Source organism: Neovison vison, chromosome 2, assembly GCF_020171115.1.
Source record: "Neovison vison isolate M4711 chromosome 2, ASM_NN_V1, whole genome shotgun sequence".
Taxonomy (NCBI): Eukaryota; Metazoa; Chordata; class Mammalia; order Carnivora; family Mustelidae; genus Neogale; species Neogale vison.
Genome location: NC_058092.1, coordinates 44,307,915 through 44,330,172, shown reverse-complemented (window position 1 = coordinate 44,330,172; position 22,258 = coordinate 44,307,915). Strand labels below are relative to the sequence as shown.

At 52.9% G+C, this 22,258-nt stretch overlaps 1 protein-coding gene across 1 annotated transcript in view; it reads right to left on the bottom strand.

Moving 5' to 3' along the window:
* MROH7 (maestro heat like repeat family member 7) overlaps positions 1-22,258 on the bottom strand; it is a 44,902-nt gene that overhangs the window by 6,000 nt on the left and 16,644 nt on the right. Inside the window, exons 8-20 of the mRNA XM_044238309.1 lie at positions 21,819-21,923; positions 21,475-21,610; positions 19,056-19,168; positions 18,564-18,740; positions 17,984-18,138; positions 15,450-15,588; positions 11,784-11,974; positions 7,760-7,897; positions 6,563-6,677; positions 2,061-2,201; positions 1,238-1,417; positions 495-650; positions 105-227 (exon numbers count right to left, since the gene is read on the bottom strand). Coding sequence (XP_044094244.1) covers positions 105-227; positions 495-650; positions 1,238-1,417; positions 2,061-2,201; positions 6,563-6,677; positions 7,760-7,897; positions 11,784-11,974; positions 15,450-15,588; positions 17,984-18,138; positions 18,564-18,740; positions 19,056-19,168; positions 21,475-21,610; positions 21,819-21,923 — 1,869 coding nt within the window. The remainder of the gene's footprint in view (positions 1-104; positions 228-494; positions 651-1,237; positions 1,418-2,060; positions 2,202-6,562; positions 6,678-7,759; positions 7,898-11,783; positions 11,975-15,449; positions 15,589-17,983; positions 18,139-18,563; positions 18,741-19,055; positions 19,169-21,474; positions 21,611-21,818; positions 21,924-22,258) is intronic.

Here is a 22,258-nt window from a genome sequence, read left to right as displayed (position 1 = left end):
GGAATTGCCAGTCAGGATGCCCATGCAAAAAGGAAAGAAGAAAAAAAGGGGAAAGCTTTGCCCACCTCTAGCACACTCATCGGGAACAACTTGAAAGCACTCACAAGGTACTTGCATATTTTGGCCACCGTCTGCTGCTGGTTGTCCCAGGACTTCCGGCTATAGGCTCTTTTTGGCAATTCCCATGCCATGAGGCAAGAACAGCGGAACAGGGTCTTTATACATTTCTAGGGACCAACAGGAAGACAACACCAGAACTAGGGAATTCCAGGACAGCCAGAATATCTTCCAGAAAAAAAAAAAAGTGTCGTGAAACTGCACTCTGGAGAAATCTATTCCAATTTGAAATGCACAAGTGAAGTCCATCTTGAGGAGGAATTCTGACATGGGTGCCTTTGGAACACAGTCTTGTCCATAATAGATTGTTAGTGACTCTGACTTGGTTTCCACAGAGGGAGGCTCGGCCACAGGGCCCAGTGCCTATGCACACTCACCTGGCTCACCTTGGCGTTGCCCTCTTGCATGAGCAGCATCAGGGGCACCAAGGTGCTGATGAGCTGCTGCTCCACAGCTGGGGTGTGGGGCGACCGCAGCTTCTGGACCACCTTGCCATACAGGTTGATGCAGGAAGAGCGCACGTCCTCTCGAGACTGGAGCAGACCCCGAGGCTCAGGCAGGCTCCCTCCTCCAAGAGGCTGCCTGGGCCTCTGAGTCTCACATGGAGGCAGGCGGCTGTCCTCCCACTCATTCTGGGGGGCCCCTCCGGGCACAAGATGCACAGAGATGGGACAGGGCGGAGGCCGTCGGGTGGGGCTGATCCAGGGGCCAGTACTCCCCTCACTGGAGCCTAGGTCTGGAGTTCTGCCCGCTCCCCTTGGCCAGGACCCCCGAAGAGGTGCCTTAGTGCCAAGTGGGAAAATGCCCCCCTCTGCTGGAAAACACGTGCAGCCTTGAGGTGGGCCAACTGCAATGAGGCAAAGGTCTGGGGAGACTTGATTTCGAAAGAGCCCCCTCAGTGAGAACTGATTGAAGAAGGATCTTTCTCAATGCAATCCACTTATAAAAAGACATGGGCCCACTGGAACGAGGTACTTGCCCCCCACAACCCGCCCTGGGCTGATACCGCTGTGCCCTGCCTCAGCGGGCCACGGGAGGTATTGCAGTCGCCAGCATAGTAAAGGCCACACCCTGAGAGGCTGCCCCTCAGCCCCTCCAGCCCCCCCATGGGATCCCTTACATCACTGAAATGGTGCAGCAGGATCTGCAGCATCTCCACATAGACCGAGCTGTCTGTCAGCTTCCGGTCCTGCCCCTTGAAGATGGTCTTGAGGTTGTGGGCCGCCTCCACCACCAGCAGCCCATCCATCCTCTTCAGGCCCTTCACCATGGAGGGCAGGAGGGCCTGCACCTTGGCAGTCTGCAGGGCAGGACCGTTTGGGATGCGGGCGCCGGGTGGGAGACCCAGCCTCTGATTCACTGAGATGACCTTGGTAGGACAGGTGCTCCACCTCCAGGCCTTTGATTATGCCATCCCAGCTGCCTGGAATGCCCTCCCTCAGCCTCTTGCTGTCCCCAAAGTCCTCTTTGGCCTCACTGACTCCTTCCGGGTCTGGGCAGCCAAGGGCCTCTGTTGCCACCCCCTTGCTGGCACCAGGTAGAAGACCTGCATTGCTAGTTAGCTTTCTGAACCTACATCCTGTCCCTTCATCCCTCTATGCCATGAGCTTCCACAGTGCCTGGGAGAGGAAAACAAAGCACTTTTTTTTTTTAACAATGTTAAGATGCATCAACAATCTGGGCCTCGGTTTCCTAACCTGTAAAATAGGAAAAACTACTACGATCCCCAACCCCTCCTAGACGTACAGCCTTTATGGTGAAAACAACTGGATTAGAAACTACTTCAATGAGAATAAAGTGTATGGGGAATTATTAAAGGCTATCTGCTTTACAGGCAGGGACAGAAATGGAGTCCAGCATCTGAGAGTCAGTGATAGCCAGGCTCCCTCCTTCTTCCAGCTCGGGGTCAGGCTGGGCCAGGCTCTCCCCTGCCTTCTGCTCACCTTCTCAGTCCTGCGGGCCAAGATAACCAGGCCTCGGATGGACAGCACCTTCATGATGGGGTCCTGGTGGTTCAGGCCTTCTGCCATTCGCCCCAGCGAGTACTCCTCAGGGATCCGCCGCACCTGTTCCATCTGTAGGAGCTGTGGGAGTAGCAGGAAGGACTCCCTGAGCCAAGGGGCAGGGTAGCCCCCCACCCCGCTTCCCCAGAGGAGTTGCACTGGATGACCAGGGGCTGAGCGTGAGGCATGAATGATGGCTAGCTGGCTAGTGCTGTCCAAGACAAGCCATGTGCATCAGTTTAAATTTCCTAGTAGCGACATTTAAAGAACAAGAAAGAAATAGGTGAAATTAATGGTAGTGATGCCGGACCCAATACATCCAAAGTATTATCATTGTGACTTGTGATCAGTATAACCATTATTGATATATTTTACGCTCTAAAAAAATTTTTTTGAACCAAGTCTGAAAGGTGGTGTGAATATTAAACTTACAACAAATTTCAATTCAGACACGTTTCGGGGGCTGATAGGCCCCATTGTGGCCAGCAGCTATCATATTGGACGGCCCTGGTCTGGCTAGGACAGTCACTCGTTCCTGTCCCTACCCAGCTGTCTGTGTTGGTGATGCTGAGCTCTGTCCTCTCTGCCTGTCTTCCCTCTGCCCACTGTCCTCCATGAGCTCCTCTGCTCAGGATTTTAACTGGTGTCCCCAGCACATAATGCCCAAGTCACCATCTGCAGTCTGTGCTGTGGTCCAGAGCTTCTGACCTGGAAAACCAACAGTTTGCCAGACACCTCCACCCACTGTCCATCAGCACCTCGTGGCCAGGCGGCACATGTCACTCTCCAGCTCCGAGGCCCCGTGCTCCCCGCTGCCTTTCACCATCGGGCCCCGCCTGCCTCTGGGGCCTGATCCACTCCGTGCCTCTCTACAGCCAACACTCTTGTCACCAATCAGCTTCTAACCAAGCTGCGCATTTTTGTGGAATGATCCAGGCTGTTCTGTCCTCTCTGTGCTGGCAGGATGCCCTTCGGCGAGGGCGGCCACCTCCACTAGAGCCTCAGCTCACCTTGCATGGCTCCATCCAAAACTCGGGCCCCCCCCTGAAGCCGTGTTTGACGATGCCCCCGGACCTCACCGCACCGGGCTGGACTGCCCCTTCTCTGGGCCCCTGGGAGTCCTGAACGTGGAAACCCGAGTGCCCCTGTCTGCCTATGCATCTGCTCCTGCATCGCCCCGGGGCTTCCTTGGGTTCCTTAAGCGTTACTCCCTGGGTTCCTGATACCCAACACAAGCTCTGGGGAAAGTATGTGCTTCAGGAATACTTTGGTGCAAGCGTTCAGGTCCAACATAAAACATGGTTCCTTTCCTCTTTAGAACTGCCTTTCTTCCTGTGTTCCCATTGCTGGGTCTAGCACCACCCCACCCTGCAGTCCTAGCCTAAACCCGGCATCACCCCCATCTCCTTCCTCTCCCCGCCACCCTCCCACCCACAGCAGCCAACTCGTCTTCAGTTCCTGCCTGGTCACCCCATAAACACTTCTCCCATCTGTTGCCTGGCCTTAGCTCTACTGTGACTCCTGAGACCCTGAGTTGCTATGATGAGGAGAGAGCTGGGGAGAGGGGCAGGGCCAGGGCCCAGAGGGACAGGAGCTGTATAGAAGGGGCTCCACTCACTGCCCTCCCTCTGCCCGACCACACAACTCAAAGTCAGGCCTGCTCTGCACCAGGTTCTGGGCTGCACACTAGATAAGCAGAGAAGGGTACTGATGATAATTAATAATAATAATAATAATAGCAATATAGCTGACTCACAGACAGTACTTCCTAGATGCAGGTACTACCCTCGGAGCTTTATGTGAACTCATTTAATCCTCATCAAAACCCAGGTGGCTCAGTCAGTTAAGCATCCAGCGTCTGATTTCAACTCCGGCCATGATCTCAGGGTTGTGGGATCAAGCCCTGAGTCGGGCCCCAAACTCAGCAGGGAGTCTGCTGGAGATTCTCTCCCTCTCTCTCTCCCTCTGCCCCTCCCCCTGCTCGCATGAGCTCTCTAGCATTCTCTCTCTATAATAAATAAATCTTTTTTTAAAAAACTCTATGAGGTGGGCAATTCACCATCCCCATATTGAAAATGAGGAAACTGAGGCACGGGCAGGTTTCGGGACTTGCCAAGCTCACACAGCTCCCCTGAGTTGCCCTGCCGCTGGGAGCAGCAAGCACACACATTGATGATCACAGCATTGGTGGCTGGGGAGGCGGGGGCGGGATATGTGAGCTGCATCAAGGTGCCACAGTGAATGTGGTGGGCCCGGCTCTGGCCGACCGCAGCTCACCTCTCTGGGGAGCCAGAGGACTGAACCTGGCTGAGGATACTTGCTCCAGGGCGGAGGGCCACTGCTCAGGGTTCCAGGGGAGTGTTCAGGAATGGTTAAGCCTAGTACCCCTGACCTTGTGCTGGACATGGGAGCATCCCTTGAGGTTCGTAAAGTGCCGCCACCACCACCATCTCCCTCAAGAACCACAAGTGGTGACCACTCACAGAATTAGAGAGAAGGGGCCGACCAGTTGGGTAGACCTAGTCAGAATCTCTCTGGACTCCTTGAGCTGTGTGACCTTGAATCATACCCTCGTCTGTCCTCCTGGAGGTGACACATTCTACTGGTACCTGCAGGGCCAGGCTAAGTGTTCATCTGGGCACTCACTCACCCACACGATCCCCACTTCTTGAGGAACTTTTACAGCTGGGGATGCAATGCCAGCACAACATGGTCCCTCCTTCCCAGACTGTCACTCCAGCTGGAGAAGCAGAAGAGATGCAGGAGATGCCTGGAAGAAAATGCTGCCTCCTGTCCATCTGGCAGCTCAGAGGGCACCTCCTCCAGGAATCCTTCCTTAGCCTTCTACTCTCCGAGCAGAAAGTGAGCCTGCTACTCTGACCCTACCGCAGACCCTGATGACAGCACAGTGCCCAGCATGACCTTGCCCAGAAGGTCACGAGACAGCACGAGTGGCAGTTAGGAGAGTGGGCTTTACAAATGTCTACCGACAGATGAATGGATAAACAAAATGTGGTAGATACATACAAGGGACTATTATTCAGCTTGAAAAGAAAGAATGAAATTCTGAGCCTTGTTAACAACAGGCATGAACTTCAAAGACTAATTATGTAGAGTGAAATAAGCCAGACACAAAAGGACATATTGTATGATTCTGTTTCCTTGAAACCTACAACAGCAAGCTCAGAGCCACAACATCCAACGCTGGTTGCCAGGGGCCGGGGAGGCAGTATTTCATGGATACCAGTTTCAGTTTGAGACAGAGGCTGCACGTGGGAAGGAAGATGAACACTTCTGTGGATGGTGCTAATGGCGGCACAGTGGTGAAAATGATAACTTTTATGTTATGTGTATTTTTCCACAATTTTTTTCTGAATTAAAGAGAAGGGCGCCTGGGTGGCTCAGTGGTTAAGTGTCTGCCTTTGGTTCAGATCATGATCTCAGGATCCTGGGATTCAGCCCCACATCAGGCTTCCTGCTCGGTGGAAAGCCTGCTTCTCCTTCTCCCACTCCCCCTGCTTCTGTTTCCTTTCTCACTGTCTTGCTGCCAATTAAATAAATAAATAAAAATCTTTTTTAAAAATAAAATAAAATAGAGAGACAGGGGAGGAAAGAGTAGGTTTGAGAAACCAAGAGTCTGGGTTTGAATCCTGAGTCTGCCACTTACAAGCTGCGTGGTCTTGCAGAATTGACTTAAATCAGTGCCTCAGTTTTCCTCCTCTAAAACGGGGGTTGAAATGGCATCTGCATCATAGGATTATCATGAGAATTAAGTGAATCAATATGGGTAAAACTCTAAGAACATGCCTGGAAGAGAGTAAATGCTCAATAAATGTTAGCTATTATTGCTGGTGGGTCTCCTCTTCTGGGTCCGACCCTAACCAACCTTATGATTCATCTCTCCCAGCACCCCCAGTGCCCTCCACACACTCAACTCAACTTAGATGTCACTTCCTCCGGGAAGCCCTCCCTGATGCTCCGGCCACCACCATTACCACCTCAAGTCTCCTATTCTCCCACCACAGTCTGGACTGCCCCCATCAGAGCACAAGTCACTTCATGGCACCCCATTTTATAACTGGAGCATCCTCTGGCTTCTCTGCCACACTGAGAATTCCCTGAGGCCTGGGCAGAGTCAATTTCATATTTGTACCTCCAACCTTGCATCTCTAGTCTGGTGCTTGGCACATGGCAGTGCCCACCAAATGTTGGGGGTTGCCTGGGCACAGGAATCTGGAAAGAGTAGAATGGGATGAAGGAGTGGAGAGAGGAGGAGCAAAGGGAGATCCTACGAAATCTTTATATCCTAGAGTAATCGTGCTTGTGAAATTCTCCATTGCTAAGTACTGTTTGTGCAGGAGAAATGACTAATAATGTGAACTGAGGCCTGGGCTCCAAGCAGCGGGGAAGAGCCTTGCCCAGTGCCCGCGCCCGCTTGGTACCTCCACGTAGAAGGCGGTGGCCGTGATCTTGTGCTTTTCGTCGCCTCGCTCCAGGAGCGGGATGAGCAGGTAGAGGATACGGCACAGCTCCTGGCAGGAGTAGTGCACCATGGCCCTGGGGGTGAGGCAGGGTGAGCAGTCCTCAGGCTCTCCAGCCCCAGGGGACCTGCTGGGGGGCTGGGAGGGTCTGGCCTGACACTCTAAACTCTGAGCAAGTCAGGGGCAGCTGGGTTCCTGGGTTCCCAGGATTCCCCTTCTGCACAGAATCTCGGAGGCCATCTAGTTTAACTGCTTTGTTTTACAGATGGAGAACCTGAGGCTCAGAGTGGGAAAGCTTGCCCAAGAGCACAGAGCACACAGCTCTTTGCATGATGCCTACAGCATAGTAGGTGCTCAATAAATACAATTGTATCCTGAGACCCCTGGGGGGCGGCAGCATCCTGGGCACTCAAGGTGCAAGGTTAAGGAACAGTGTTCCTGCAGGAGTCACATCGTCAGAATCGAGGTGCCCCTTCCCAACCCCAGGGGAGGCTGTGTATGGGGGCCAGGGAAGACCCTGGTCTGTGTCAGCTGATCATCTCCTAGCCTTGCCACTTCCTAGCTGTGTGACCTTTGCTACACAACTGTCCCTCTCTGGGACCTTGGCATCCTGCTGTGCAAAATGCAGGCTGATGATCCCTGTCCCACCAGTCAGCACAATGACCATGAAAGCTAACCTGTGCTACGCTCTTCCCATATACCAGGGGCTGTACAGAGTACTTTAACCCTTATCCTAAGCTCTGGCGATGGGTCCTATTATTATTTTCACATGACTGAGCGTAAAGCTTAGAGAGAGGCAAGAACTTGCCCTGGGTCACACAGCTGAGAGGTGGTGGGCTGGGATCTGGACACAGCAGACCAGCCCCAAGGCCACACTCTGAAGGCCTTGGCTCTACCGCCATGCCTGTATGAGTGTAAAAACTAAGGTCCCCATACAGTGAGAAAAGGGGTGTCGTAAGTAAGTGAAGGGCTGTGCGGTTGCCAGGCACTGTCCCAACCACACTCAGTGTCCACGGAGCGTGTGGCCACCCACTGAGGTCGACCATACCCTGCCACTTAGAAGAGGTGCGGGAATGAGGGAATGGTCCTGCCCAGAGAGAGATGCAAACCCAAACCTCTCTCCCCGCCAACCCCTGCGCCAGGCCATCCCAGCCTCACCTGGCCAGCAGGGACACTCCCCGGTGGTGGTTCTCCGCCTGCTCCATGAGCTCCCAGCCGCCCTGGTCCTCCAGAAAGGTGGCCTCATATGAGCAGCCCATCCTCAGCAGCAAGGTTTTCACCACTTTGACCACCCAGCTGCCAAGACAAGGCGGCTGAGACCTCATGACCCCCGCTCCCCTGCCCCACCACACAGGGGCCGGACCTCCCTCCAGCCTGCCTCTTCCCACACCCCCTCCTGTCAGCTCCCATCTGGTCAGACAAGCTTCTCTGAGACCTGCTGATGCTAAGGTAGCAGTCATCGGTGTACCCACCAAGAGCAGCTTTTAAAAAAATTGTTAGCTTTGAGAAAGAGAGTCAACAGAAGCAAAATTCCCCCAAATGGTGTTTTATCCTTCCTTTTCTCCTGAGCCTCTTTCCCTGGAGGGAGAGGTTGGAGCCAGGCCTCCCCAGACCTCTGGGGTCTGCCTCTCTCCCCCCTCCCTCTCCCCCTCATGCCCATGCCTGGGCAGCTCTCTGGGGGAGAGGTCATCCCTCCTCACTTGCACACAGTCTCTTGTTGGCCTGAGGCCTTCACCCTCTTGGGGCACTCGGAGGGATTCCCTGGATGCCCAGCAGAAGGCCCTGGGCAGTATGGGTAGGGGGCAGGTGGGGGGGGACTTTTATAACCTGTGGATGGAGGAGACTGAAACCCAGTCCTCTGTGCTTTTGAAGCCCCAGCGTGGTGCTGGGAAGGAGCGGCCCTTTGCGGATGCCCCACTATGTCCTGGGCACTGGGTGTCCGCAGATGTGTATGTGTACCTATAGATAAACCTTTAATAAAATGGAAACGGACAGTGTGTGGAATGAAGTTTACGTTTAGACAAAGTTTTCTAGAAACGTCAGCCCTCATGTTTAAAGACGTATGTGGACATACGTCAGGAAATACTGAGAGTGGGTGGTCCTCATGATTCAAGACAAAGCAGCAAAGCATTCTGGAAATTGCGTAATGTTCAGGAATTCGTTTTTAGTTTTCATGTTTTGGGTTTTGTAATAACTGCTGATCCAGTGGGAAAAGTCAAGCTTCTACGAAGACCTGGGCTTTCAGAACCATGCAAGCTTCCTGCTGTATCTTAGAGACACGTGCTGTCAGTTACAGTCCTGGACCAGCAAAGTTACACACACATGGAGGGAGGAGGAGGCAGGCTCCCGGTGCTGCCCACCCTGAAAGCCTAGGGCTTGCCCTCCCCAACTCTCCCTCAACTATTCCCTTCCCCCTAGAGCACTAGCTGAATAGCTAAGGGAGATGTGCACATTTTCATTAGAAGGAAAGTTCTACCTTCCATGCAAAGCATCAGCACCTTGAACTAAGACCAAGTGAGCCAGCTATGTAATGTTCTGCTCCATGACTTGACCACCCAATGTCCCCATCTCCAGGAGCAGTGGTCACTTTCTCTCTAACTGGCTTCAGACTGTCATAGCTCTTACCCAGACCGCACCTACCTGGTGTCAGTGTGTGCAGCCAAGGAACTCGGAATTAGGCTAAAGCTTTTGGACACAGTGCCACATCATTCCTAGGTAAGTGACTCCACTCTTCCACCACGCCCTTGATTGGGGTCCAAGTTTTAACAAAAATGACCCTACCCATCGTCCTTCCTCCCCACCCTACTTCCAAAGATACACCTCCGGGAGCCCCAGGTGAGGTCTGTGCTGCTTTGTAAAAAGGCAGAGGTGACAGCGTAGGGAGGAAGGCTGTGGGTAGTGGTGCAGGTCCTTTGGCTCCCCAAAATGCCCACTCTGTAGGCTTCAACTTCCCAGAAGGTTCTCAGCTTTTCCCAGTGAAGTGGAGCCAGCATCGCCCTGTCCCTGCAGTGGGATGGGGGGGCCAAGGACCCAACATGGAGATGCACTGAAGCCTGAGGCTGCCACAGGGCACAGCAGCTGGACCTTTTGGAGGTGGACACTGGGGTTCTCTCTGGCTCCCCTCCCCAGGCCTTGCTCAGGGAGGTCCTCCAAGTCGAGAGATCGCAGCCTTTATCATTTGATGTTTGAGATCTTTCCACCGTGTGTTCCTCTTCTTCCTCCTCCTCCAGCGCCTCCTCTACTTCCCCCTGGTTTTGTTTCCCCTGGAGCCCACCAGCTTCCTGAGTCAGGGCTGCCACCCTCACAAGCAACAGGGAATCAGAGGTGGTGCTGTGGCCCTGGCATGGGGTGTCCCACTGGAACGCAGGGTCCTGTTTGGTCCTTACAACACACCTGCAGGGCAGGAATCACTTACCCCATTTCATGGGCAAGCCACACCAGGCTGCCAAGAGGTTAAAGTGGTTTACCCAAGGGACAAAGCCTAAATGATGGAAACACACTCAAATCCGAGATGTTCAGACTTCAAGCCCAGCCTGGCAATGGCTTGCTCTCGGCCCCTCAAAGTGTGCCTCTCTAAGCATTCCACACAATAGAAGCCAAAGAAAAGACTGAGACACTCGACTGCATACAAACTTAAACCCTCTGTATGGCAAAGACCATAGAATAGTTACCAGTTAAGTGGAATACATGTGACAAAGAGTTACCATCCTTAATATATAAAAAGCCCTTACAAATTAATACCAACAACAAAATTCTCAACGGTCCTATATAAAATTGGCAAACGTTGCTCAAAGAAAAGGAAACACAGGGGCACTGGGTGGCTCAGATGGTTAAGCATCCAACTCTTGGTTTGGGCTCAGGTTGTGACCTCAGGGTTGTGAGACAGAGTTCCACGTGGGGCTCTGCGCTCAGCACAGTCTGCTTGAGATGCGCTCTCTCCCTCTCCCTCCCCTTCTGCTCCTCCCCCGTTCACACATGCACTCACTCTCTCCCTCTCAAATAAATAAAATCTTCAAAAAAGGAAAACACATATGGCACTTCAACCTCAACCTCAAGCATAATAAGAGAAAATGACAGCATTTTTTTTTCAACTTTCAGATCAGCGAAGATATAAATATCTTCTGTTCCACTGTGCTGGCCGAGGTGTGGGAGACGGCCATTCTCATGCCCTCCTGGACGCAGCAACCCCTGGCAGAGGCCATGTGGCAAACTGAATGCTTGAGAGGGCACTCTACCTTCCCTTTCATCACTCACTGGTCAAGAACGTTCTCCACCCCATATCCCTATCCCAGTTCACGATTAAAATGCAGAAGCCCTTCAATGCACCCAGTCTCTTTTCGGGAATTTGTCCTACATTGTACCATCACATGTGTGCATAAAGACATATAAATGAGCTCATTGAAGCTTTGTCTGTAAGTGCAAAGTACCTAAACCAAGAGGACCCTGGTTAAATAAATTATGGTACATTCCACTCAGAGGGTATTATGCAGCTGTTAAAAAAAAATGACACAGATCTCTATGTCTATTCTCCTAGGACAGAGTATATGCTAAAAGCAAAACTGTAACTATAAAGGACGTTACTATTGGTATAAAAACAGAAACAGACAGGTGTGCCTATCTCTGCATCAACCACGTGTGGAAGGGTATGGAAGAACCTGGTTCTGCTGGGGAAGCTCACTGGGTAAGGAGAGGAAAGGAAACTCACTTTTAATGCCTTTTGAGATCTTTACCCACATGCATGTATTACCTATACAGGTTAATAATGAAAAATAAGATGGTGAGGGGTGCCTGGGTGACTCAGTAGCTAAGCATTCAGCTCTTGATCTCAACTCAGGTCATGATGTCAGGGTCGTGGGTTCAAGGCCTGCATGGAGTCCACGTAAAAAAATTAAAATAAAAAATAATAAAATAAAATAAAAAGGTGGAACTTGGATACAAATCTAATACAAATGATATGTCTAGGGAGGGAGGACGAAACATGAAATTGTGAGCTCCTTGGGGGAAGGCTTATTTTTTGCTGTCATCCAGCACCGGGCAGGTCTGAAACACAGCACTCCTAAAAATAGGCTTCTGTTTTCTCTTTTAGTCCCAAAGCTAATTCTACCAACGGACTGTCCTCAAGGTTTTAGGAAGGGCCCTTGCTAGTGGCCTCCCCCAGCCAGGAAGAGCAAGACATACATACCGCACAGGTATGAAGATGGAAGGCGGAGTGTCCTTCCTGGCATCCTTGCAGAAAGCCATGCGGCTGGGAAAGTGGAGCCCGATGTGGTAATGGACCTGAATGAGCAGGGCCAGGAGCAGCTGGGGATAGATACGCCTCACACGACCCACGCAGCTGTTGACCGACAGGAGCTCACACAGGCCGCTGGCTGCCTGGGGGCAGAGGGGAGGCTGGCTGGAGGCTCCTGGCAGGGGTCTGGACAGCTTCTCTAGCAGCTTGGACCTGGATCTTTGCTCTTCTCTCCCTCCGATTGGTAGAGCCCAGATCTCTCCACCCACCGTGCCCCCACACACACTCCAACTCCTGGCTCTCTGGGTGAGCCCCAGACCAGCACAGCGGCCTGCCTCTTTGGTGGTGACACAACTGTAGAAGAACTGGATGGAGGGCTCCTCTCTCACCGTGGGTGAGGTGCAGTCTTGATCCCGTTGTGCAGGCGAGGAGAGACACCTCAGAGGAGTGAAGGCGCTTACTGTGGTTGCCCGGCCCTTGGGACAGAGCTGGGACTGGAGCCCAGGCTTTCAGACACCAGCTGCACATGCCCTCCCTCTTCCTCATTCATAACATGGGCACAGAGACCATGATGGCGCTCCCGTTGTCCCTTCACTTCAGGCCATTAAACCTGGCTGCCCTCCCTGCCTCCCCTGCTGCCCAACAAACCGGAAGAAACAAATCCCAGCTTGAGTGGGAGCCAGGGAGGCCCAGTCCTCAACTCTGTCACTCCACCCCTACAGGTCGCACCCTGCCTTTTCTATCCACGACTGCCCACACCAGCCCCCAAAGTCCTGGGAACTTGGCTTTATTAGCGTTTTGTCCATGACGTTCCCTGGGACCTGACGGGTGCTCACCATCCAACCTCTCCACCTGCCATTCACCTCTGGTCCTGGCCTGGGCCCGCCTCCTGCTCCGCCCACCAAGGCCTCTCTCACTGGTAGGAAGACAATGCAGGAGCAGGGGTGGTGGTGCTGGGGTCACAGATTGGATGGCTCCTTCCCGCCCACAATTCCCTGGCCCTCTCTGAGCTTCAGATCCATCCATCCTGTCAAGGGGTGGGGGGGCTCACCGGTCCTCTTCCCACCAGCCCCACAGGTGTGGTGGAGTGTGAATCAGGGGAGAGGTGAGAGTGCTTTACAAAGAAGTGACCAAGATCTGTGCTCTCATGCTAGCTGGCCCAAGGGAAGAGAATTTGTCAAGTGACAGAGCCTATGGCATGTTCCCAGGGGGATAAGAGACAAAATGCGGGCTGGATGAGAACCAGGAGTGGCACTTATTTGTGCTTTACAGCCTAGGAAGCCTTTTCTTTCTTTCTTTCTTTCTTTCTTTCTTTTTTTTTTTTAAGATTTTATTTATTTATTTGACAGAGATCACAAGTAGGCAGAGAGGCAGGCAGAGAGAGAGGGGGAAGCGGCTCTCTGCTGAGCAGAGAGCCTGATGCGGGGCTCAATCCCAGGACTCTGAGATCATGACCCAAGCTGAAGGCAGAGGCTTAACCCACTGAGCCACCCAGGCACCCCTAGGAAGCTCTTTCACACACAGTATTTCACTCTTCTGAAAAGGGAAGCTAGACAGGGTGGGACTTATTACCGCCCATTTTACAGATCAATATACCAAGGCTAGAGCAGGGGGAAGTGACTGACCGAGATTATATAGTGAGGCAGTGGCGGAGCTAAGATAAGCCTCTTGGACTCAAAAGCCTTTACGTTTTTCAGTAGACCAAAGACAATGATTGTATCCAAAGAACATGGTTGTGCTGTAGAGAAAAGTCTCTAGTGATGGGCCATAGGGCTCTGCTCTTGGCTCAATCTTGGTCACTGTTTATCAATACCACGAGATAAAAATCTGTCCAGGCTGTATCCGTGCTCAAACTATGCTTCAGCAAAATGCACAGATGAGTGACTCACGAATATAGCTAGACACATTCCTTGAGGGAGGAGAGGATGAAGGACCAAATCAGGGAAGGAATGGAGGCTCATGCCTTATTTGTAGACCTCAGCGCTGGGGGAGAGAGGCAGAGAACCCCAGTGGTGAAGCACAGGATTCAGAGGTAGGAGATCTGGGCTTGACTGCTGGCCCCACCAAGCTCTATGACCTTAGCTAAGTCCTGGGATGTGACTGAGCCACAGTGTCCCCCTCCGTAAAGGGGTTACCATCCATGTCTCCACCAGCCATGTCTTTATTTGCTTCCCTCCACCAGAATATCTTGCTCTCTGCTGAATCCCCAGAACTCATGAGTGTGCCTGGCATATAGTAGGTGCTCAGTTATGAATAATGAATAAATAAACCAGTCCAACGAAACTTTTTTTGAGTTTGCGCCAGGTATACGTCAGACATTGGGGATATTATGGTGAGCAAAAGAGGCTCAGGCACTGAATTCATGCATCTCACAGATTACTCAAAGGACCCCACACATTAGTGTCAAATTAAATCACAACAGGGTAAACCCCTCCAAGATAAAGCATGTGAAGCAAAGTGTAATATGCACAGATGTGATCAGGTCAGGGAGGTAAGGGAGGGCTTCCCTGAGGTGGTGATGCTGGAATTGAGAGCTGAGGGATGGGGCACCTGGGTGGCTCAGTGGGTTAAAGCCTCTGCCTTCAGCTCAGGTCATGATCTCAGGTCCTGGGATTGAGCCCCGCATCGGGCTCTCTGCTCATCAGGGAGCCTGCTTCCTCCTCTCTCTCTGCCTGCCTCTCTGCCTACTTGTGATCTTTGTCTGTCAAATAGATAAATAAAATCTTAAAAAAAAAAAAGAGAGAGAGAGAGAGAGAGCTGAGGGATGAGTAGAAGTTAGGTTAGCAGAGAACAGTTCAGGAGAGGGAACAGCATGTGCAAAGGCCCTGTGACAGAGATAGCATGGTGTGTAAGAATTTCTGACAAAGAAAAAGGCTGGATGCATGCAAATAAGAGGGACCATGGAGTGTGGTAAGGCCCAAGAGGGGTGCGGGGCCTTGCAACATCAGTAGAAATACTGTGTTATTCTCAAGGACAAAGGAAAGCCACTGACAGGATTGAGAAGAGCAGAGGTGTATTCTCAAAGATTTTTTGGCTGCAGTACAGATTGGAGGTGCTGAAGTGGAAGCAGCAAGATGAACAGGGGTGCTGTCCAGAGGGCTAGGGTCAGGGTGACAGTGATAGAGGCAGAGAGAAATCTGTCTCTCTACCCAGTCACCTCCCTGCAGTCAGAGCCGCCTTTCCCTCTGTGTTCTCAGGTATGAGCTCGGAGCCCCGCAGCAAGCATGTAAACATGTTGCATCACTAAATGAAAGGATGAGTTACCTCATTTTATCTTCACCACCACCACATGAGGCAGACTCCCTCATCAGTATCCCATTTACAGACGCAGGGGCTGAGCCTCAAGCGGAGAAGTGACTTGCTCAGGTCATAGATTAGTACGGGAATCCAAGCCAGCTCTTAGACCCGGGTCTGCAAGTCCCCCTTCCCCGCCTACTGTCCTCCCTGTAAGTAGCAGCAAGATTCTGTCCAGGGGGTCACAAATAGCAGGCTGGAGACAGACCTACCTGAGCCATACAACTAGCTCCTGGCAGAGCAGGGTGTGCTGAGCTGGGCAGGAGGGCAGGAGCAGGGAGCGCAGGATGGGGTAGTCATGAGGTAGGCCAGGCAGGGGCTCACCGCAAGGGGCACGATGGAGGTCCGGCCGTTCTTGGTGAAGGGTTTCTCCTTCAGGCTGGTCAGGAGCAGGTCCAGGAGGTCTCGGGCGTCACAGCTGGGCTTGCGCAGTATCAGCTGCCTCCACATCTCCGCACCATTGCTGGGGGGTTGGTGGGTGGAGATGGTTAGTGAGGACCAGGGCGCTGGGCCCACCCTGCCTCCCAGTGGTTTGGGGATGGAGAAGGGAAGATACCATCAAAATGGTATCCATGGGTGTCCCAGTGAGGAATGATTCAGAAAACACTCTCTAAGAGGCAGAGGGCTCACAATTCTTCAAAACCCTATTTCCATTTATTATACCAAGTGCTTTATACTCAATTTATTTAGCAAACATGGAGCATCTGCTGTACGCCAGGCACTAGGCAAATCCCTGGGCGTATAGATGTGAACAAAGTATTCAAGATACTCAAATCCACTGAATTCTCAAAGGACACTCAAGTTGGATTGTTATTCCCATTTTACAGATGCGGAGTTGAGGCTCAGAGAGGTGACATCATTAGTCTGAGATATTACAGATAATGAGCTGCAGCGTCAGGAAATGACCAGATTTGGCGCCTTCAAAGCCAGTAGTCAGTCATTCCTCTATGCCAGGAGGCCCCTTAGGGCCTGGACCTTGCATTTGTCACATAATATCAAGGAATGCCTGCACCTGTCTCCTTACAAGGAAAGCCTCTGGACCTGCCAGCACCAGACTGTGGGCATTCCTATCAATTGTGGGGAGCCAAAAGCATGGGCAGGCCAGTGGTGCACAAAAGGGTTAACAGAACCCTTTCCCCTCTGCATGAGCATTTGAACCTTCCATTAACTTTCCAGCTCTGTTCCCCTGGAAACCTGATAAAGATAGTATGTCAACTATGTTGCTAGGCAACATTGCTTATGGTGAAAATGACCCAGTTGGTAAATTGCATCTGGGCTGGGAGGGACTATAAATGAACTATAAGAACCGAAGAGGACGCTGTTGCATTGAGCCTCCCAGGGAGCAGTGACTCTTGGGACTGCGCTTGTCCCCATGGGGACCCCAAAAGCAAAATCTCTAGATCTTTCGTTAAAGAGCAATTCTAGGGGCACCTGTGTCGATCAGTGGGTTAAAGTCTCTGCCTTCCGCTCAGGTCATGCATAATCTCAGGGTCCTGGGATGCAGCCCCACATAGGGCTCTCTGCTCAGAGGGGAGCCTGCTTCCCCTCCCCCTCTCTGCCTGCCTCTCTGCCTACTTGTGATCTCTCCCTCTGTCAAATAAATAAAATCTTGGGGAAAAAAAAAAAAGGAGCAAGAGCAATTCTTAGGAGCCATTTCAGCCAGGGAAGTCCTACACCTTTCACTGGGAGGCCCAAGAGTCCAGCTCTCAAGCCCAGAGGGAAGAATAGGGTGAGGCACGTGAGGCATCCGGGGCATAAGATGGAAGGAGGCCACGCCAGCTGTGGCACCTGAGAGCCCAGCCTCTTTCCATCTTGTACCGGCTCTGTCTGGCTGGCCCACTGGGCTGCCACAAGGACTTCTGGGAGCAGGAGCCCCTGCCACTGCTCTGTCCTCCATCCTGAGCAACTCTGATGACAGGTGTGGCCCTGCCAGTCTTGAGTCTGAATGGTTGGTGACTCCAAGAAACCCTCTAGTGCGGGCAGAAAGGGTGAAATTCTTCCAGGTGGGAGCACGGGGACTTGACACCCTAGCTCTCACCTTCCCAGCCAGTCTCCCTGGCCTCTATAAATGACACGAGCTGTCCCCACTAGAAGCACAGCTCATCACACACCTTGGCGCAATTCTGCGTGAGCTCCCATATAACTATCTTAAGGTGTGGGCCACGCTCTGGCTGCCGTGTTCTATTCATTCAAAGGTGTGGGAGTGTCTCCTGGGCTGGGAGGCTGGAGCAGTCAGTCTGGTCTCTCTGGCCACAGTCCCCTCTGCCCATCAGACCACAAGATCCTGAAGGCTGAGAGGAGGAAGCTTGGTCCTGCAGAGTCCAGCCTTGGGCAGGCCCTCAGCTCAGCTGGCTACGTTGCTTGTCACAACCAGCCATCTGGAGTGGGAATCATGCAGGGAGTATTTGCCTCTTTTGTCTCTGGGGGGAAATGAAGCCCAGAGAGGCAAGTGAACTACCCAAGACCACACAGTAGCCAGAGGCAGAGTCAGGGCCAACACTCAGACCTCCTTTCTAGGGCCTCCTTAGAGATCTGGGCTCAGAGCTGATCAAATCTGAGTTTAGGTCCTCATCCTGTTGCTTGCTCCCCAGGTGCCGAAGACAAGGAACTTCACCTCAGTCTCCCCATCTGCAGAGTGGGGTTGTTGTACTAAGGACAGAAGGGATTAATGCTCCACATGGATACCCGGCAGGGCTTCGGAAGTGCTTAATGGCTGTCATAAGCATCCCAGATCATACGGAAAAGGGGTCAGCTGGGAGGGCCAGGGCCTGCTCTGGGTGGGAGGACAGGTTCCCAGCCCAGGGTGAGGGCTGCTCCAACCCTCGGAGGTGTGATGGCGGGAGCCCCTCCGTGGGTACCTGTCCAGTGGCAGGGGGCACGTGAGCAGGGCCACAACCACCTCGGTCATGAAGGAGCTGGCCAGGAGGGAGACGGGGAGCAGGGCCACCTCGCGGGCCCGTGGTTCCTGGATGTAGTTCAGCTGTGCGTAGATGCCTTGCATGATTTCTGGGATCTGGGGCACAGCCAGAGCAGCCGTGAGCAGCCAGGAGGCCAGTTGGAGAAGCCAAGGCAGGTGTGGGGAGAGTAGGGAGAGGGGAGGAGGAAAGAAGTGGGGGTGACAGGATAGAGGGGCAGGGGAGAGGGGAGAGAGAGAGGACAACAGGAGAGAGATGGGGATTGGGGGGGGGCAGTGCACCTGCTCCTTCCCTGGGAGACAGCCAGCTGTCCTCACTGCCTTCCCTACTGTCCCTAGATCATTGAGTTCTTTCTTACCCGCAAGTAGGAAGCACCTAGAACTCAGCCACTACCACCCCTACCCTGCTCCAGGGCTTAGGGGTTCCCACACTCCCCACCCTGCCCCTGCCAGACGGTGGGTCCCAAGGGATGAGCAGCCCTGTGGGGACTCCCACCTCAGCCACTTCCCACAGGGAACCTTACCACCTCCAGCACCCTGTGGCGGTACCATTCCAGCACCGAGCTGAGCGTGACCTCCGAGGCTAGCTGCATCATCTCCCCAGAGTCCTTCCCCCGGGCCTCTGAGCTGCCTTTCAAGCCTTCTAGGGCTGCTAGCAATAGGTCCTTAACCTGCTGGGGTCCCAGGAAGTCTCCAAACTCCTGAAACAGAGGCACAGAGATACAGACCCCACGGACGGATGGCCAACCCTTTGGGGAGGAGCTAAAAGAGAGGGGAGATATGGCCCCTGCCCCCAGAATGAGCTAACATCCCTCCGGCACAGCTCTGAACCGGCTCTGAACCGAGGAGGAGGGGGTACTCAGGGTGGGCCCGTGTGGTTGGGGAAGGCTTTCTTAAAAGGACTTGAGCCTGGAGAGATGGAAACATGGGGAGGAGACACTGGGGGGGTGGGGGGCTGGCACTGCCCCTCCCCCATTTCCAGGAAGGCCGAGAGCTGGTGGGCAGTGGGTGGTCACCGCGATCACACGCAGAATATTCTGGCATGGGCTGACAGGGTTGTAGGGTCCCAGGAATCGCTTGTTGCTCTCATATAGCTCCTCCTTATTGGTCTCTTCCTTATCTCTGGATCCTGCAAGAAGAAAGCCTCAGTGAGGCCCAACCATCCTGTTTTTTTTCTTAAACTTTCTGCTAAACGTAAATGTAGGAAAGTACACAAATCAGAGATAAGCAGCGAGGTATGTTTTTCTGGAACCAGCACCCAGGTCCAGGTAACCAGCTCTTGCGTTGAGAAACACTACGTCATCAGCAGCACCCCAGAGGCCCCCTCTTGGTGCTCCTTCCAGTCCTCTGCCCCCTCATCCCACCTCCTCTGACCCCACTGTTCTGACTCCTAAAGCCACAGGTTAGATGTCTTGCTGTTGGACCTATGTGCCGGCTTTCCCTCAGCGTCATGGGGGTGACAGTCATCCCGCGGTCCCAAGTAGCGTGAGCTCATTGGTCATGATGTTGCATCGTTTCCTATGGTGTGAACACACTGCGGTCTAGGTCTCTCTTCTGCTTCTGATGGACACTGGGGCCATATCCAGCTATTGGTGCTGCTTGGAACATTCTGGTAGGCCTAGCCCATGCCTTTCAGTGAATGGAGGGACACATTTGTTGGTATGGAGGCAGAAGTGTGTTTGCTGGGTGCCAAGGTACGCACGGGTTCAGCCTCAGGGGAAGCTGCCAAATGGTCTTCCAGTCAGGCCAACTATGCACCCCCACCCCAGCAGTGCACGAGCGCTCCAGCCCATTCCCCCCCCCATCCCACCAGTGAGCTGTCATGTGGCTTTCTGCTGGTCTAGTGGGTGTGTGGTGATCCCTCTTTAAATTGTGGTCCTCCTACCCTGGCCTTCCCAAACCCCCTTTTCTGATGTGTTTGCTTTAGTGCTCGTTATCTGACTTCACTATACGTATCGCTTGTTTATTTTGTTTATTGTCTCCTAACAACGAGAAGGGCCCCTGAACAGGAAGGATTATTTAACTTCATCGCTGTTTTCAGTGCCTCGACTAGACCTGGCACAAGGCGGCTTCATATTTTCTATGCCAGGAAACACATTTCAGGCTCATTTCCTCAGGCCTTTCTGTGGCCTGGCCCAGGTCCCACCTGGATGCCCGAGCATGTGCAAGTCATAGGCATAAGGGCCATAGAGGCAGAAGGACCCTATGGACCAAGTGTGTGAGTTATTTGTAAAGAAAAGAAGCATGATGGGAGCCTGGGTGGCTCAGTGGGTTAAGACTCTGCCTTCGGCTCAGGTCGTGATCTCAGGGTCCTGGGATTGAGCCCTGCATCGGGCTCTCAGCTTGGCAGGGAGCCTGCTTCCTCCTCTTTCTCTCTCTGCCTGCCCCTCTGCCTACTTGTGATATCTCTCTGTCAAATAAATAAATATAATCTTTAAAAAAAAAAAGAAAAGGGAGCGCCTGGGTGGCTCAGTGGATTAAGCCGCTGCCTTCAGCTCAGGTCATGATCCCAGGGTCCTGGGATCAAGCCCCGCATCAGGCTCTCTGCTCTGTGGGAAGCCTGCTTCCTCCTCTCTCTCTGCCTGCCTCTCGCCAACCTCTGATCTCTGTCTGTCAAATAAATAAATAAAAATAAATCTTTAAAAAAAAAAAAGAAAAGAAAAGAAAAGCGTGAGACCTGGAATCAAAGACACCCAAGTGCAAAGCCTAGCTTTGCTGCTCCCTACACTCAGGGGGCCCAGACAAAGCACTTCACCCTTGAAAGTCTGACAGTGTATGTCTGGGGGGTCCCCAGACAAAATACAGGATAGCCAGTTAACTGCGATTTCAGATGGCCAGGCCACTCGGCCTCTGGAGCCAGAGTTTAAATAACATGCCGAAGGCCCGTGGGTGGGGTTAGGACCATGCAGAAAGGATGGAGGCAGTTAGCCGCTGAGACTGCACACCTCTAGGCACAGTGCCAGCCTAGTACCTAGGTCATCCCGTTTCACACCCCCAGCTCCCTAATGCGAGGTCTACAGGCTGCATCCACTCCAGACCCTAACGTGGGACTTGGTCTTTGTTTGTTCACTCAGTAAACGTTCACTGAACACCTACCATGTGACCAGGCCCAGGGCTAGACCATGGGAATGGAGTGGAGATGAAGACATAGCCTTCCCTGCTCTTGGCACATCATAGAAATGTGACAATGAGAGTCACAGATTATACTTGAGAGGAAGAGGAGGGGATCCGATGGACAGACGGCTTAAATCAAGATAGATTTGTTTGTAGCCCCTGTCCTCTGGGTCTGTGTGGACTGAGGCATCTCGCCAGCCCATCGGACCCGTGCTGGGTTCCTCCATCTTCTACCTGTGCCCTTGCTGTCAGGGCTCCAGTCCATTCCCAGGCCGAGTATCTGCTCAGAAGCTTGCTGCAGACGCGCTGCAAAGGGCTTACGTTTTTGGAGCTCCAGGATGGTGTAGAGGATGATGATGCCGTCCAGGGCCTCCCGGCCGATCTCCTCATCAGGATCCCCGATGCGAAGGATGAGTCTCCCCAGCAGAAGTCCCAGCGCCGGGAACCCCGAGGACATCTGTTTGCGTCATAACTTCAAGGACTGAGTCTTATAGGTTCAATAGCACTATACAGTGATTAGTGAACAGAGCCGGATGGTCTGGCCCTGATAGGAGAGCCCTCTGAAGATGAAGGGCCACCTGGGAACCCTGGGACAGAGGCACCGGATCCCTTAGAGCCAAGAAGTTTCTTCCTAAGAGTGTCCTCCCCTCCCAGGGGCCACTCACAAAGAAAGGCAGGGTCAGAAGCGTGTGGTTCAACACAGAGACATTGCTGTTCACAGCCCGTGCTCGCTCATGGGCCTTCCCAGAGTTCATCCAGGGCCCCAGGGGCTGTGAGGACAAGGACAAGACTCAGAGCTGCAGGCTGGACACCAGCCTTCTGCTGGCTGGGTGGGGAGGTTAGCCTTCACCAGTCAGCAGTCAGCAGGAAGCTTCCAGGAGGGCAAAAATGCAACTGTCCATACCCCCCATCCTCCTCCAGGAGCATAGGGAGGCATGAGGTCCAGAAGTTGAGGCTAGGACTGAAAAACCAGAGGGAGGAGGAAGGACAACAGGGAGAGAGATGGTAGGTGGAGAGTCATGAGGATAGAAGAGAGGGAGGGATGAGAACAGAAAAGGAACACTAAGCGGGAGGCTAGAGCAAGAGCAGGAAGGATAGGGAGAGA